We start from the raw sequence: 18,095 nt of genomic DNA, 5'->3' as shown, positions 1-18,095 counted from the left end.
TTAACATGTGTTTTTAAAACGTTGGTTTATAAATTTTCTCCCTTCCTCCCTCCCCACCCACCCTCATTGAAAAGGCAAGCATCTTGATACAGGTTGTAGATGTGTAGTCATGCAAAACACTTCCATAGTAGTCATGTCATGAAAAACTAAGTATATTTCCCTTCATCCTATCCTACCCCCCGTTTATTCTATTCTCTTTTGACCTTGTCCCTCCTCAGAAGTGTTTGTTTCTGATTACTCCCTCCTGCAGTCTGCCCCCTCCTTTATCATCCCCCCATTCTTTTATCCCCTTCCCCCTATTTTTTTGTAGGGTAAGATAGATTTCCATACCCAATTGAGTGCGTAGGTTATTCCCTCCTTAAGCCAAATCCTATGAGAATAAGATTCACTTATTCCCTCTCACCTTCCCCTACTTCCCCTCCACTGTAAAAGCCTTTTCTTGTCTGTTTCTTGTGAGATAATTTACCCCATTCTACTTCTCCCCTTCTCCTTCTCCCAGTATAATCCTCTCTCATCCCTTAATTTTATTTTCCAGATAACACCCCTTCATCTTCAACTTACCCTGTGCCCTCTATCTATCTGTCTATCTATACATACATATAATTTTTTCCCCTCCCAAAGGACTCATGAGTTACAAATGTCATCTTTCCCTGTAGGAATGTAAACAGTTCAACCTTAATAAGTCTCTTATGATTTCTCTTTCCTGTTTACTTCTTCCATGTTTCACTTGAGTCTTGTATTTGAAAGTCAGATTTTATATTCAGCTGTGGTCTTTTCCTCAGCAATGCTTGAAAGTCCCCAATTTCATTGAATAATCATTTTTTACCCTGAAGGATTATACTCAGTTTTGCTGGGTAGGTGATTCTTGGTTGTAATCCTATCTCCTTTGCCCTCCGGAATATCATACTCCATGCCCTCTGGTCCCTTAATGTAGAAGCTGCTAAATCTTGTGTTAGACTGATTGTGTTTCCACAGTACTTGAATTGTTTCTTTCTGGCTGCCTGCAATATTTTCTCCTTGACCTGGGAATTCTGGAATTTGGCTACAATGTTCCTAGGAGTTTTCCTTTGGGGATCTCTTTCAGGAGGAGATCAGTGGATTCTTTCAATTTCTATTTTGCCCTCTGGTTCTAAAATATCAGGGCAGTTTTCCCTGATAATTTCTTGAAAGATGATATCTAGGCTCTTTTTTTGATCATGGCTTTCAGATAGTCCAATAATTTTTAAGTTCTCTCTCCTGGATCTATTTTCCAGGTCAGTTGTTTTTCCAATGAGATGTTTCACATTCTCTTCTAATTTTTTCATTCCTTTGGATTAGTGTTACAGAGCCTTGATTTCTCATATAGTCACTAGCTTCCAATTGCTCCATTCTAATTTTTAAGGAGGTATTTTCTTCAGTAATCTTTTGGACTTCCTTTTCCATTTGGCCAATTTTGCTTTTTAGGGCATTCTTCTCCTCATTGGATTTTTGGACCTCTTTTGCCATTTTGGTTAGGCTATTTTTTATTTTTTTTATTGTTAGGCAATTGGGGTTAAGTGACTTGCCCAGGGTCACACAGCTAGTAAGTGCCAAGTGTTTGGTCTGAGGCCAGATTTGAACTCAGGTCCTCCTGTCTTCAGGGCCGGTGGGGTTAGGCTATTTTTTAAGGTGTTATTTTCTTCAGTGTTTTTTGGGGTCTCCTTTAGCATCACTCTCAGTTTTTCCTCAACTTCTCTTACTTGCTTCTCAAAATCCTTTTTCTTGGAGCCTTTGGATGTAGGAGCTTTGGCTTTGTTGTCTTCTTCTGGTTGTGTGTTTTGATCTTCTTTGTCACCAAAGTGAGATAATATAGTCTGACTCTTTTTGTGCTGCTTGCTCATGATCCTGGCCAATTACTTGAGTTATGAACTCTTTGTTAGGTAGGGGTCTGTTTCCAGTGTGGAGAATGTACTGTCCCAAGCTTCAGGGGTTTTGTGCAGCTGTTTTCAGAGCTACTTCTAAGGACCTGTAAATTTTCAGTTCTTCCAAGGTGGTATGATCAAGGACTAGGTGTTTACTCCTTTCCTGTCCTGTGCTCTACTTTATGAGTGACCACAAGCACTCTTTTCTGCCTTGGAACTGTGAGGAGGATTCCCTCTCCACTGCTGCCACAAGGTCTGCCACACCAGGGCTCCTCCTCGCCCCAGGACAGCCATCCAGAGCTGTGACCCAGATCCAAGCCCAGTCAAAGCAAGAGAATCCTACACCAGCAGAGAGATCCCTGAAATCCCCCTCTGATCAACTACTTGATTCCCCCTCAACCTGTATGCCAGAAGCTCAGGAGGCAGCCACAGCCCCAGAGCTGAGCTCAGGGCATGGGGCTGGGACCCCAAGCTTCTCTCTCACCGCAGAAACAGACTTTTCCCACTGACCTTTTAAGTTGTCTTTGGCGTTCGTGGGTTGAGAAGTCTGGAAAACGCCACAGCTGCCTGCGATTCAGTCCTCTGAGGCCTGCTCCAGGTTCGCTGCGACATGTGCACCCACTCTGAACTGCACTTCTTTCCCAGCCTGGCACAATAGACCTTTCTGATCAACCATCCAGGCTGTCTTGGGCTGGAAGTTTGTTTTTCTCTGTCTTTTTGTGGGTTCTGCTGCTCTAGAATTTGTTTAGAGCCATTTTTTATAGGTATTTGGAGGGGTTTGGGGGAGAGCTCAAGCAAGTCACTGCTTTTACTCTGCCATCGTGGTTCCACTCCCCCACCCCCCCATATCCTTTATCTTCTGGAATATCATTCCAGGATCTCCAGTCTTTCATAATGGTAGCAATTAAATCATATTTGATTCTGATTGTGGCTCCTGGGAACTTGAATTCTTTTTTGCTGCTGGATGCTTGCAAAATTTTTTCTTTGACCGGGTATTTCTGGATTTTGGCTATAATGTTCCTGCAGATTTTTTATTTGGGGGTTTCTTTCTGGAGGTGACCAATGGATTCTTTTTATTTCTATTTTGTCCTTTGGTTCTAAGAGAGCTGGCAATTTTCTTTTAAGATTCCTCGGAATATAACATCTAGGCTCTTTTCTTTGGTCATGGCATTCATAAAGTCTAGTGGTGATTGTTAATTTTTTTCTTTTTGTTCTGTTTTCCAGATCAGTTGTTTTTGCTATGAGATACCTTACCTTTTCATCTATTTTTTTTCAGTGTTGTGATTAACATTAATATTTCTTGTTGCTCATGGAATCATTAGGTTCTGTTTGGTTTATTCTAAATTTTAGAGAATTTGTGGCTTGGGCAAGCCTTTATACCTCTTTGTCCCATGCTATTAATTCTTTTTCCAATTCTATGTTCCATAGGTCTCATCTCTTTCCCAATATTGTCCTAAAAATCCTCTTATTTATAAAAAACAATGTTAACTTTTTTTTTTTAACTCTTGCTTCATCTCTTCTAGGAATTCTAGTTAACTTGTTACTCAAGCTGTGTTTTTCTCTGACACTTTTATTATTTTGGAGTAATATTTTTTTCTTCTGTGTTTGTATCGTGGGCTTCTTTGCTACCTTAACATCTCTTTATGGTGGGATCCTTTTCTTCCTTCCTTTCTTTCTTTTTTTGCTCATTCTTCCAGCCCACTTCTGGACTTTGGACTTGATATTAAAGCTAGACTTTGCAGCATTTCTTTGAAAAAAAGTCTGGTCTTGACCTTTTGTTGCTTTCATGGGGCTATAGCTGCCCCAAAGAGTAGCTCCACTTTTGCTACTTAATACTTGGGTTAGTGATTGCCTTGCATGGAACCTCTGAGCCAGAGGAAGTGGTGAGATCAAATTGTATTTGTTTTGTAGTCAAGTGAGTTTATCATCTTAAGTCCAGACATGCAGTGTGAAAGAGTAAAGCTCAGTATCAAATCAATCAAGAAATACCTGTTAAATAATTATGACAGTGCTACATACTGGGGAGCACAAAGACAAAAACTAAACATTCCCTGCCTTTAAAGAGAGCTTATATTCTATAGGGAGAAAGCAGTATATATGTGTTTAAATACATACAAGTAAATGCAATGTAAGTTTTTGTTGGAGATGGGTCACCAGCATCTAGGAGTGGGGTACAATAAGATAAGAAAAGGCCTCATATAGAAGGTGTCACTTTAGCTATGCAGTATGTTAAGAGTTAGTCTTATGTTCATGTCTATTTTTTCCCTTAGGGTATCTGTACCATTCCTGAAGATGCTGGACCAGATGCTGGCCAATGGTTGTTTTGACATCTTTACTACTGAGGAAAAGTAAATACTATTTTTTCTTGATATATCTTTCTTGTTTTATTTCTGCCAGAGGGGTTAATGCATTTATATCAGTGAATCTGTTACAGGGATTCTAATCATGGGGTCAAAGAACTTTTAAAAAATATTTTGACCACTATCTTTCATTATAATTGATTTCTTTTAAAATCTCATACAATTTATTATGTATATTAAAAAACATTCTGAAATGCAGTTCAGAAATTTTATCAGACTGCCAAAGACGGTCGGGGGGAACCATGAAACAAAAATAGGTTAAGAATCTTGATCTAGTCAATAGGATTACTGTAGTTAATTTTCTAGTGCAGTCAAGGTTAATTCCTGTATAGGCATTCATATAATCATTGCTTCAGTTAGATTGAAAATATTGATAGAGTGCCAACACTGTATAAGGTATATACATCAATGACGATCACTAGGCGGGGTTGGGGGAGGGGGTTAATACAGAATAGAAATGTAGCATATACTCTCTACCATGGAGTTTTTAGTGTTGGTGAGGTAATCAATTCAATAATTTTATGAGAATTTCAGCAGTATTATTAGAAAGTATATTGAGTGTTAAACTAATTGGTGGATTTGATTAGTGCTATTAATCAGAGAAGGCAAAAGTCAGTACTAGTTGAAGTAACAAGAGAAGGCTTCAAGTAGAAAGTGGCACTCGGTTTTTTTTTTTAGGCAATTGGGGTTAAGTGACTTGCCCAGGGTCACACAGCTAGTAAGTGTCAAGTGTTTGGTCTGAGGGCAGATTTGAACTCAGGTCCTCCTGACTTCAGCGCCGGCGCTCTATCCACTATGCCACCTAGCTGCCCCCAGAAAGTGGCACTTGAATTGGACCTTGGAGGATGAATTTGATGTTGAATGGTCAAGAGAAGGATGAAAGGGATTCCAGGTTGAGGTAACATGAGTTGATCATTGTGCTTTAGAGGAACCATGAAAAGATGAGCCTTTTTGGAGCAAAGAGTTAGTAAGAGTTTGGTCTGAAGAGAATGGAGCCAAAATAGTCACATTGTATAGCACTTTAGAGTTTACAACTTTGATCTCAAAAATATTCTGAATGGTAGCTCTGCAAATCATACTATCTCTGTTGTTCATATTAGGAACTGAGACCCAGAATAGTGAATTTTGGAGTATAATTTCAAATGATTTTCAAAGTGATTAGACCATTTCACAGGTCTGTCAACAGTATATAAATGTGCCTGTCTTCTAAAACCCCGCGAGCAATTGTCATTTTCCTTTTCTATCTTTACCAGTATTATAGATATTATATAGAACCTCAAAGTTTTAATTTGTGTTTTTCTTATAAATTATTTTCAAGTGATTGTTGTTAGCTTGTATTTCTTCTTCAGAAAACTACCTCCTGATATTCTCAAAACACAACCTGATGAACTAGGCTAATCCCTAATATCTAACATGCTCACTCAGTACTCTTTACCTCTTTAGTCCCACTCTTTGGCAGAGCTACACAATGGGACCCACAGGCTTGTGATCTGAGATTGACTCAGCAATTTACTTGCTGCTGCTATAATATCTACCTGCTAACCCCATGCTCCACCCCTTCTCCCTACTATTACATTCTGAGGCAACAAACAATATAATGCAAATCTGCCACCTGAAACCCCACCATGCAAATTTAGTTGAGTTACAAGAAAGTGAAAGTTTGCTGTGCCTGGAGCAGTGCTTCTGTATCAGAAATACCTGTGATTTAGCAGTACTCATGCAGAGATTTAGGGAAAAGAGGGAACCCTGAAGCAAGGTACTAGCACGTGTGAAGGGCTCCGATAGAACTAAAGGAATGGAAGATGGCTTCTAGCTGAGGCCAGTTTTTATCCCCCTGGAAGCCACTTGGAACAAAGACTGCATCTAGTGAAAAGTGAATTCCCTAGTATGGAAGGAGGCTGATACACCTTTTGGTCCTAGCTTTGACCTGTCATCAAAGGGGAAGGAATCAGAAAGTGAATAATAGAGGAAAATGAAGAAAAAAGTCTGGAATTACCAAAGATTGAGCTTGGAGCTAAGACGGAAGAATAAAGGGTGCATTCTAGCCAAACTCTCCTAGTACTTCCCCCAAAACAATTTTAAAATGATACATCAAATTGACTTCTGGTGCAGCATAGTCAACAAAAGATACAGATGAGACATTATTCCAGGCCAGGACAACATAGGATGTTGGAAGGAAACATCTGTGGCACTGAGGTAATTCATTACTGTCAGCACAGGATGGCATCAACACCAGTGGAGGGCCATAGAGGTGGCTGCTGCACTAGCCACAGGAATCTTAGGAGCTCTCAGAACACAGAAAAGCTAAGCAGATTGGACATATGGTCAGAAAGATATTATGGGGGATCCCTGTGGGGGCATTGCACAAAAGACCAGGCAACATTTGGCAACTCAAATGCTCATTACTAAATTCTGCGTCACAGTTACAAGATGGAGAGGAATACTTTCATTTGCAAGGGAGTAAGAGCAGTGGTTTCAGTTCCAGGGCATAGAGAGAACAGGGGCCCTTTTTCCCTGGTTGTAGTTCCAGGGAAGAAAGGAGCACTAGCACTTCCAGTCCAAAGGGAGAAGGGTCCTTTCCTGGGTAAGGACCAGAATGCAGACAGAGAGATTAGTGCCCATATCTCTCCCTAGATCACACCACTTTGGAAGCACCAAAAGCTTAGAGACTAACAGAACTAGCTGTGAAGAGAACAGGGAGAAAATTTCTGAAACTCAGTACAGTGATTCTGTACTACCACTGCCTACCCAGAGATAAGCAGAACTCAACTCTAATATAAAGTCCAAAATTAAGAAATAGGCTGGAAAAAAATGAATAAACAACACACACACACACACATACACACAAATGCACACACACCTGACCATAAAATCTACTATGGTAATAGGAAAACTCAGGATACAAACTCAGAAGAAGAAGATGACATGAAAACATTTACAAACAGAAGCCTCAAAGAAAAATGCTAATTGGACAAAAGCCCAACAAAAATTTCTAGAAGAGATAAAGGGAGATTTTTTTTAAAGGTCAAAGAGAAATCATTTTAAAGATCAAATAAGAGTGGCAGAGGAAAAATTGAGAAAAGAAATGAGAGTAATGCAAAAAAAAATGAAGAGAATGAACAACTTTTTAAAAAGAAACAAATACGGAAGAAAGTAATTCCTTAAAAAAAAAAAAAAAAGAATTGACCACGTGTTAAAAGAGGTACAAAATCTCACTAAAGAAAAGAACTCCTTAAAAGCAGGACTGACCAAATAGAAAAAGAGGTATAAAACTTCGCTGAAGAAAATAATTCCTTAAAAACTAGAATTTGATAAGAGGAAACTCCTTGAGACAACAGCAAACAATAAAACAAAGTTTTATTGAAATATTCTTCTATTAAAGCATAAAAGAGAATGTGAAATATCTCATCAGAAAAAATAACTGACCTGGAAAATAGACTAAGAAGAGATAATTAAAGAATTATTGGACCAGCTGAAAGCCTTGATCGAAAACGGCCTAGACATTATATTTCAAGAAATTATAAAGGAAAACTGTGCCAGTACCTTAGAACCAGAGGGTGAAATAGAAATCGAAAGAATTCATCAATCACTTCCTTAAAGATATACCAAAATGAAACCTTCCAGGAATATTATAGCCAAATTTCAGAGCTCTCACGTCAAGGAGAAAATGTTGCAAGCAGCCAAAAAAAAACCCAAAAAACAGTTCTAGTACAGCGGAGCCGCAGTCAGGATGACACAATAAAAGAGCAGAGGGCTTGGAATTTGATATTTCAGAAGGCAAAGGAGCTAGGATTACAACCACAAATAACCTACCCAGCAAAACTGAATGTAATTGTTCAGGGGAAAAATTGATATTTAATGAAATAGAGGACTTTCAAGTATTGTTGATGAAAAGATTAGAGCTGAATAGATAATTTGACATTCAAACACAAAGAGTGAGGGGAAGAATAAAAAGGTAAACAGGAAAGAGAAATCTTAAGAGATTTAATACTATTAAATTGTTTACATTCCTATATGGAAAGATGATGTAAGTAACTCCTAAGAACTTATTAGGGAAGTTAGAAGATGTCTACAGAAGCAGAGGGCATTGGTGTGAGTCCATCATGTTGCGATGACTTATTTTAAAAAAATGAAAGGGTGAGAAAGTGGGATACCCTGAGAGAAGCAGTAAGGAAAAGGAAGAATGAGGAAAATTATCCTATATAAAAGAAGCAAGGAGGCATTTTTACAATGGAAGGGAAAATGGGGTAGGGGGAATGGCTAATGCTTAAACCTCGCTCTCATCTGAACTGATTCAGAAAGGAAAGAATATATACCCACTCAGTTCAGTACAGAAATCTATCTTACCTAACAGGGAAGTAGGAAAGGAAGCAGATAAGGGAAAAGGGAGAGCAGTAAGAGGGAGATTAAGGGAGCCAACAGTCAGAAGCAAAATTGATTTCTGAGGAAATACAGGGTTTAAAAAAAAGAGAAGTATAAATAGAAGAGAATAAGATATAAGAATAAGAGAAACTACCTTTTGCTAAAAGGTATATCCAATGAAGTGATTCTATAGTTAATGAAGTAGTATCAATACTAAATATATATTCACCAAATGGTATAGCATCCAAATTCTTTTTTTTATTAATTTATTTTTAGTTTTCAACATTAACTTCCATAAGCTTTTAAGTTTTAAATTTTCTCCCCCTCCCTCCTTACCTTCCTCCTCAACACAGCATGCAATCTGATATAGGCTGTACATATACATTGCTATTAAATGTATTTTCATATTAGTCATGTTATAAAGAAGAATTGGAACCAATCGGAACAGCCACAAGAAAGAAGAAACAAAACAAAACAGAAGAAAAAAAAAAGAGCAAATAGTATGCTTTGATCTGCATTCAGACTCCATAGTTCTTTCCCTGGATGCATTTTCTATCATGAAACTTTTGGAGATGTCTTGGATCCTTGCATTGCTGAGAAGAGCTAAGTCTATCAAAGTTAATCATTGCACAATGTGGCTGTTAGCATGTACAGGTTGTCCTGGTTCTGCTCATTTCACTCAGCATCAGTTTATACAAGTTTTGCAGGTTTTTCTGAAGTCAGCTTGCTCATCATTTCTTACAGCACAATAGTATTCCATTACATTCATATACCACAACTTGTTCAGCCATTCCCCAATTGATGGGCATCCCCTCAGTTTCCAGTTCTTTGCCACCACAGAAAGAGTTGCTATAAATATTTTTGTACATGTGGGTCCTTTTCCCGTTTTTATGATCTCTTTGGGAGACTGCCCTAAAAGTGGTATAGCTGGGTCAAAGGGTATAGCGTTCAAATTCTTAAGAGAAAAGTTAAATGAATTATAGGAAGAAATAGATGGGCAGACTATACTTTTACCCCTCTCAGAACCCCATTTAAAACTCTGTTAAATTGATCTAATCATAAAATAAGTAAGAAAAGAGGTAGGGAGATGAAAAGAATTGTGGAAGAGTTAGCCATAATAGACCTCTGGAAAAAAATTGAATAGGGAGGGACAGAGCCAAGATGGCAGAGTAAAAGCAGTGACTTGCTTGAGCTCTCCCCCAAACCCCTCCAAATACCTGTAAAAAATGGCTCTAAACAAATTCTAGAGCAGTAGAACCCACAAAAAGACAGAGTGAAACAAATTTCTAGCACAAGACAAACTGGATGGTTTATTGGAAAGGTCTGTTGTGCCAGGCTAGGAGAGGAATGCAGTTCAGCTTGGGCGTGCAGACAAAGACCAGGCCTTAGTGAACCTGGAGCAGGCCTCAGAGGATTGAATCATGGGTAATTGTGGTGGTTTCCAGACTTATCAACTCACAAAAGCCAAAAACAATTTAGAAGGTCAGTAGGAAAAGTCTATGACCTCAGTGAGAGATGCTTGGTCCCAGCCCCAGTCCTGGTGCAGCTGTGGGGTGGTGGCTGCTTCTGGAGCTTGGGCCACAGATGGAGGGGGAAATCAAGTGGCTAATCAGAGGGGGATTGCAGGGATCTCTTTGCTGGTGGTGGAGAAGAATTCTCTTGCTTTGCCCATGCTTGGATCTGGGTTGAAGTTCTGGGTGGTGGTCCTGGGGTAAGGAGGAGCACTGGGATGGTGGAGCTTGTAGTGGCAGTGGAGAGGGAATCCTCCTCATTGTTCTAAGGCAGAAAAGAGTGCTTGTGGTCACTCATAGAGCAGAGCACAGGCCAAGAAAGGAGTGAACACCTCACCCTTGATTGTACCACCTTGGAAAAACTGAAAATTTATGGGTCCTTAGAAGTATCTCTAAAAACAGCTGGCACTGAACCCCTGAAGCTTGGGACAGTACATTCTCCACACTGGAAACAGATCCCTACCTTAATTGACTGGGAACATGAGCAAACTGTGCAAAAAAAGTCAGACCATAGAATCTTTCTTTGGTGACAAAGAAGATCAAAATATACAACCAGAAGAAGAAAACCAAGTCAAAGCTCCTATATCCAAAGCCTCCAAGAAAAATATAAATTGATGCCAGGCCATAAAAGAGCTCAAAAAGGATTTTGAGAAGCAAGTAAGAGAAGTAGAGGGAAAACTGAGAAGAGAAATGAGAGTAATGCAAGAAAATAATGAAAAACAAGTCAACAGCTTGCTAAAGGAGACCCAAAAAAATACTGAAGAAAATAACACCTTAAAAAAATAGCTAACCCAAATGGCAAAAGAGGTCCAAAAAGCCAGTGAGAAGAATGCCTTAAAAAGCAGAATTGGCCAAATGTCAAAGGAAGTCCAAAAGCTCACTGAAGAAAATACTTCCTTAAAAAATAGAATGGAGCAAATGGAGACTGGCAACTTCATGAGAAATCAAGACATTGTAAATCAAATTCAAAAGAATGAAAAAATAGAAAACAATGTGAAATATCTCATTGGAAAAACAACTGACCTAGAAAACAGATCAAGGAGAGATAATTTAAAAATTATTGGACTACCTAGAAGCCATGATCAAAAAAAGAGCCTAGACATCATCTTTCAAGAAATTATCAAGGAGAATTGCCCTGATATTCTAGAACCAGAGGGCAAAATAGAATTGAAAGAACCCACTGATTACCTCCTGAAAGAGATCCCCAAAGGAAAACTCCTAGCAGTATTATAGGCAAATTCCAGACTTCCCAGGTCAAAGAGAAAATATTGCAAGCAGCCAGAAAGAAACAATTCAAGTATTGTGGAAACACAATCAGGATAACACAAGATTTAGCAGCTTCTACATTAAGAAATCAGAGGTCCTGGAATATGATATTCCGGAGGACAAAGGAGCTAGGATTAAAACCAAGAATCACCTACCCAGCAAAACTGGGTATAATCCTTCAGGGGAAAAAAATGAACATTCAGTGAAATGGAGGACTTTCAAGCATTCTTGATGAAAAGACCAGAGTTGAATATAAAATGTGACTTTTAAATACAAGATTCAAGAGAACATAAAAAAACAGGAAAGAGAAATCATAAGGGACTTATTAAGGTTGAACTGTTTATACTCCTGCATGGAAAGATAATATTTGTAACTCATGAGACCTTTGTCAGTATTAGGGTAGTTGGAGGGAAAAAATTATGTAGATGGATAGATAGATAGATAGATAGATAAATAGATAGATAGATAGAGGGCACAAGGTAAATTGAAGATGAATGGGTGATATCTGGAGAATAAAATTAAGGAGTGATAGAGGATTATACTGGGAGAAGGAGAAAGGGAGAGGTAGAATGGGGTAAATTGTCTCACATAAAACAGACAAGAAAGGGCTTTTACAGAGGAGGGGAAGTAGGGGAAGGTGAGAAGGAATGAGTGAATCTTATTCTCATCGAATTTGGCTTAAGGAGGGAATAACCTACACACTTAATTGGGTATGGAAATCTATCTTACCCTACAGAAAAATAGGGGGAAGTTTATAAGAGAGTCGGGGGGATGATAAAGGAGGGGGGCAGACTGCAGGAGGGAGTAATCAGAAACAAACACTTCTGAGGAGGGACAGGGTCAAAAGAGAGAATAGAACAAACAGGAGGTGGGATAGGACGAAGGGAAATATAGTTAGTTTTTCATGACATGACTACTATGGAAGTGTTTTGCATGACTGCACATGTATAACCTGTATCGAGTTGCTTGCCTTCTCAAGGAGGGTGGGTGGGGAGGGAGGAAGGGAGAAAATTTGGAACCCAAAGTTTTAAAAACAAATGTTAAAAAGTGTTTTCACATGCAACTGGGAAGTAAGATATACAGATAATGGGGTATAGGAATCTATCCTGCCCTACAGGAAAATAGAAGGGGAAGGGGATATGAGAAGGGGGGAGATAGAAGGAAGAGCAGTTTAGGGGAAGCAGTATTCAGAATGCATGCCATCCTGGGGTGGGGGGAGGGACAAGATGGGGAGAAATTTGGAACTCAAAATCTTGTGGAAGTGAATGTTAAAAACTAAAAGTAAATTAATAAAAAAAAAATTGAATAGGAATAGAAAGGACTATACTTATTTCTCAGCTGTATGTGACACCTTAAAAAAAATTGACCAATTAGGCCATCAAAACCTCACGAAGAAATATAGAAATGCAGAATTATTAAATGCACTCTTTTCAGACTGTAATGCAATAATGAGCCTTGAAAGCAGAGATTAACATTTAGTTGGAAATCCTAAAGAATGACTAGGCCAAAGGAAAAAATTGTAGAAATAATTAATGATTTCATTAAAAATGATGACAGTAATGAGACAATGTACCAAAAGTTCTGGGGTACAGTCAAAACATTACATCTGAAAAAATTTGTATCTCTAAATGCTTACATCCATAAAAGGGGAAGAAAAGAGGAGATGAATGAATTGGGCATGCTATTAAGAAAAAAACTAGAAAAGAAATAAAAATCCACAAATAAAAACCAAAATAGAAATACTGAAAGTCAAAAGAGAAATCAGTTTAATGTGAAAAACTATCCAACTAATTTTTTTAAATTGAGTTAGTTTCATGAAAAAACTATAAAATAAACTATTAGTTAATTTGATTTAAAAATGAAAGAAGAAAACCAAGTTACCAGTATGAAAAATGAAAAACATGAACACACTCATCAGTGAAGATGAAATTAAAGTAATTATTAGGAGCTATTTTGATCAATTATATATATGCCAGTGAAAGTGACAGTTTACATGCAATGGATGAATATTTGTGAAAATATAAATTACCCAAATTAACTTAAGCACAAATAAAATACTTAAATACTTAAAATAAAATCTAGAAAAAGAAAGCAAAAAAAAAAAAAACCCACGAATGAATACCCTAAGAAAATATCAACAGATGGAGAAAATTCTGTGAAACATTTAAGGGTAGCCAAGTGTTGTAGTGGATAGAATACCTCAGGCTGGGAGTCAGGAAAACCTGAGTTCAAACCCAACCTCAGACACTTGCTAGCTGTGTAACCTTAAGCAAATCACTTAACACTGTTTGCCTCAGTTTCCTCATTTGTAAATGGCAAACTACTCCAGTATCTTTGCCAAGAAAACCCAAAATGTGGTCAAAAAGAGTCTTCTCCTCCCAGATTGATACTTTTGTGATTGTAAACTAGGCTTTCTTTGTCTCAATTCTTAATTAGCCCTTAGTCATTGAATGGACTTTGTGTCAGACAAGCTGAGACCTGGGATAGACCTAAATTCAGAAAAGCCAGAGTCATGCACTGCATCCTCTGTCATCATCAGTCATCTTGACTTTTTCTTGCCAGTGGTCTCTGATGATTCTGAAGAAGAGAGTGAGGCTGAGGACTTTGCACAGCTCCTCCTTACTTAGATCCGGTTCAGTGCAAGTCAAGACATCACCCTTGTGATGTCATTGGTCCTCTTTGAAAATGAAGGACCAACAACAACAAGATTGACTAACATTACAGAAAAGGAAAACACTATAAATGCTGGAAGAGATGTAAAAAAATAAGGTACACTAATCCACTGTTGGTGGAATTTTGAACTGATGCAACCATTCTGGAGAACAATTTGGAACTTCACCCAAAGGGCTAAAACTGTGAATACCTTTTGACACAGCAAAACCACTACTAGATCTGTATCCCAAAGAGATCCAAGAAAAAGGGAAAGGACCTATATTTTCATTTTATTTTTCTTTTTTTGGTGGGGGGGGGGGTTAGTCAGAAGGAACTGAATTCAAACCCAGTCTCAGACACATAACATTCGCTAGCTGTGTGACTCTGGGCAAGTCACTTAACCCCAATTGCTTCACCAAAAAAAAAAATTACCTAAAATATCTGAAGAAAATTCAGTTAAAAATCTTGTACCAAGCATATAAAACAACATTGAAGATACTAATAACAAAAGGGAAGATGGCCTGCAGTACTTCTAAAGGGGTATAAACATCTCAAAAAGTATTGAATGACAATCACCACCTGATGGGGAGTAGCAGATTCCCAACAAACACGAAATCACAGCATGATGTTTCTGAATGGTTGAAAAGTGCCGGTGTTTTATGGTTTTTATTTTATGTCTTCCTACTTTGCTAAAATAACTTTTTCAATTAGTTTTAGTTGACTCTAACCTTGTAAAAAAATAATTTTGTTTCTTTTTTGTGAGATGCGTAGGTTTGAATGGGAGACATTGAATCCCACAGTATTATAGTTTTTATATGTTTCTCCATGTAATTCAGTTCACCTCTTTTAAAAATATTTAGATGCTATGCCATTTGGTGCATACATATCCATTGTTGATAGTAACTGCTAATATTGTTGCCTTTCAACATCATACAGTTTTTCTGTTTACTTCTTTTAGTTGTGTTTATTTTTTTTACGTGTGAGCGCTTTTCCTCTTTCATTGATCTCTTTGGAGATACTGTGTAGTAGTTATTGTGAGGTCACAATTTGTATGTATATTTTAATAGCTTTTGGGGCATAATTACAAATTGCCTCCTAGAATGTCTAGACCAGTTCAGAGTGCATGTACCTATTTCTTCACAGCCCCTCTAGCATTTGTCATTTTCATTTTTTATTGGGGGGAGGGTCAGTTTAGCCAGTCAATTTCAGTATATTGTCTCATTGTTGTCATTATCTTTAATGGGATTATTGGGGTTTTTTTGTGTGATTTATTCTTTAACCCCACTCATTCTTTACAATTAAGGTATCTAATTTCTAATTAATTTTTAGTCTTTGCTTAAAATCTTGTAACTGAAAATAATTTTTTAAAAAAGTCAATATGTGGCTCTTAGGAATCTTTATGTATGGCTTATTGGCCCCTGTGTCTGTTTGGGTTTGATACCACTGCTCTAATACATGATAGTTTTACTGAATGTACAACTGCAAAAAAGGTATATGCCTTTCTATTCCCATTCAGTATTCTCTAGATATCTATGTTATATAATTTCTAAAATTCTATTCAGGTCCTTCATTTCTTCTTTGGTTAGATTTATCTAGATCTGAGAGTAATAAATTGATGTCTTCCTCTTTTGTGTGTGTGTGTGTGTGTGTGTGTGTGTGTGTGTGTGTGTATTTACAAGAGGACTATTTCCTGTTCTTTCATTTTATTTTATTTTATTTTATTTTTTGCCTTTTTGGTAAGGCGTCTGGGGTTAAGTGACTTGCCCACGGTCACACAGCTAGTAAGTGTTAAGTGTCTGAGGTCGGATTTGAACTCAGGTCTTCCTGACTCCAAGGCTGGAGCTTTATCCACTGTGCCACCTAGCTGCCCCAGGACTATTTCTTCTTGTAACTCATTTAATTTTTCCTTTAAGAATTTAGATTCTGTTCTGTGTGTGTGTGCGTGTGTGTAATGTTTAGTGTTTATATTAGTTGGTTGTGTATGGTACCTTTTAACAAAATAACGTTTCCCTGTTTATCTCTCTTTATTAGGGCTGTTTTTGCTTTTGCTTTATCTCAGGACATGTTTTTCTCAGTGGCTAAAAGATAACCATCCTTATGGAAATCTGTCCTTAGAAATGTAGTAGCTGTGTGACCTTGGGCAAGTCACTTGGCCTCTATTTACCTCAGCTTCCTTGTCTCCCTGGGTTGTTGTGATGATCAAATGAGATATCTGTAAAGAGCTTGGCACATATTAGGCACTATGTAAATGTTAGCTATTAACATTATCATCAATATTTGACACTATGTCATACTTCAACAAATTTAAATGGAAGATAAGGAAGAAAACTATCCCTTTATAGACCAAAATGAAATCCATTAAAATCTCTGAATCCATGTCTGTCACTGTAGAACTGTCATGTAATTACAGAATTAGTTCTCTTCAGGTATTGGTATAGCATATAGTGTATACAATCATTTTTAACAACAACTAAGATACCAAAACACAAGACAAAAAGCAAATACAAGCTAATACATTCTTCAGGCAGCTAACTTGACATAAAGCTCCATAATATGGAGCTATAAACCTTTGTTACTGTAGACATAAAAGAAGTATAATAAGGGCAACCTAGAATACTACTACTAAGCCTGTACACCAGAGAGATCAAAGAAAGAAGAAAAGGGCCCATATAAACAAAACTATAGCAGCTCTTTTTATTGTGGCAAAGAAATGGCAACTGAGGGGATGCTCATCAGTGAGGGGATGACTAAACAAATTCTGGTATTCAAATGAAATATAAAACTGATGTGCTATAAACCAAGTCAAGAAGCATTTATTAAGTGTCTATTTTGAATCAGGCATTGTGCTAATCAGTGGAGATAAAAAAAAAGTTTAAAAAAAATACCTGCTCAAGTCTAAAGGGGAAGACAAAATGAAAACAACTGTATGTAATACAAGATAAATGTACAGTATACACAGGAGACAATCAACAGAGAAAGACTGCACTAGTATAGTATAGATAGGAAAAGGTTTCTATTAGCAGGTAGGATATTAGCTGAAACTTAAAGAAAGCCAGGGAAGCCAGGGGGCAGGGGTGAAAGGGGGAGAAAGGCATGGGAGACAGCTGGTAAAAATGCAATGTTAGGAGAAGGGGTGTCTTTTGAGAGGAACAGCAAACAGGTCACTGTCATTGTAATCAAGGATATGCCTGGAAAGGCAGGAAGGTGTCAGAATATGAAGAGCTTTGAATGCCAAACAAGAGTTTAATATTTGATATTAATTTGATATTTGATACATCATAGAGAGCCAATGGATTTTACTAACTAGGAGTATAAAATGGTCAGACCTACATATTAAGAAGATTAGTTTGACAACTGAGTGGAAGATAGACTAGAAAGGTAGGAGAGGGCTAGTTATGACTGGAATCTGTTATTACTAATATGAAGTTGGCAGAAAACAAAAAGAAGAGTTGGTCTGTTTAAATTAATTCAGTATTTAGTTATCACTTTAATGCTAACAAGAAAGAAATTAATGTTTTGAAAATTCTTCTGAGCAGTAGATGTAATTTTAGGTATGATTAAGAGACAGCATGACATAGCAGACATTATGCTGGACTTCGTGTTAGGAAAATCAAGTAAACAAGGATTTATTAAGGACCTGCTGTTTTTAGGAGACTGTGGCAAGCACTGGAAATAAAAAGAAATGAGAAAACAGTTCGTGTTTTAAAAAAGCTTATAGTTCAATGCTGGAAACAATATATAAACGATTACTTAGTTACTGATAATTATGAACAGTATACATATATATATACATTATATATATATATATATATATAAATCTTTTGACAAAATACAAAACCCCTTTCTGTTAAAAAGACTAGAAAGCACAGGAATAAATGTAGTTTTCCTTAAAATGATAAGTAGTCTATAAGTAGATAAACCAAGAATAAATATTATTTGTAATGGGAATAAACTAGAAGCCTTTCCAATTCACTTGTCATTTTTCAGTAGAAACTCTGTAAGAACTTTTGGCTTACCTATTTATTACATTTATACCTTTGATATCGAAATTCTGTCTCTAAAAT

The 18,095-nt window shown here is 37.3% G+C and overlaps 1 protein-coding gene across 1 annotated transcript in view; it reads left to right on the top strand.

Annotated features, from left to right (window-relative positions):
* Positions 1–18,095, top strand: part of TBCD (tubulin folding cofactor D) — a 445,631-nt gene that overhangs the window by 405,890 nt on the left and 21,646 nt on the right. The window contains exon 32 of the mRNA XM_027840857.1: positions 4,151–4,228. Within this exon, the coding sequence (XP_027696658.1) occupies positions 4,151–4,228 (78 nt within the window). The remainder of the gene's footprint in view (positions 1–4,150; positions 4,229–18,095) is intronic.

Source organism: Vombatus ursinus, unplaced genomic scaffold (genome assembly GCF_900497805.2).
Source record: "Vombatus ursinus unplaced genomic scaffold, bare-nosed wombat genome assembly UNPS02004704.1, whole genome shotgun sequence".
Classification (NCBI taxonomy): Eukaryota; Metazoa; Chordata; class Mammalia; order Diprotodontia; family Vombatidae; genus Vombatus; species Vombatus ursinus.
Note: the sequence above shows the minus strand (reverse complement) of the source record. Positions and strands in the feature narration are given on the sequence as shown.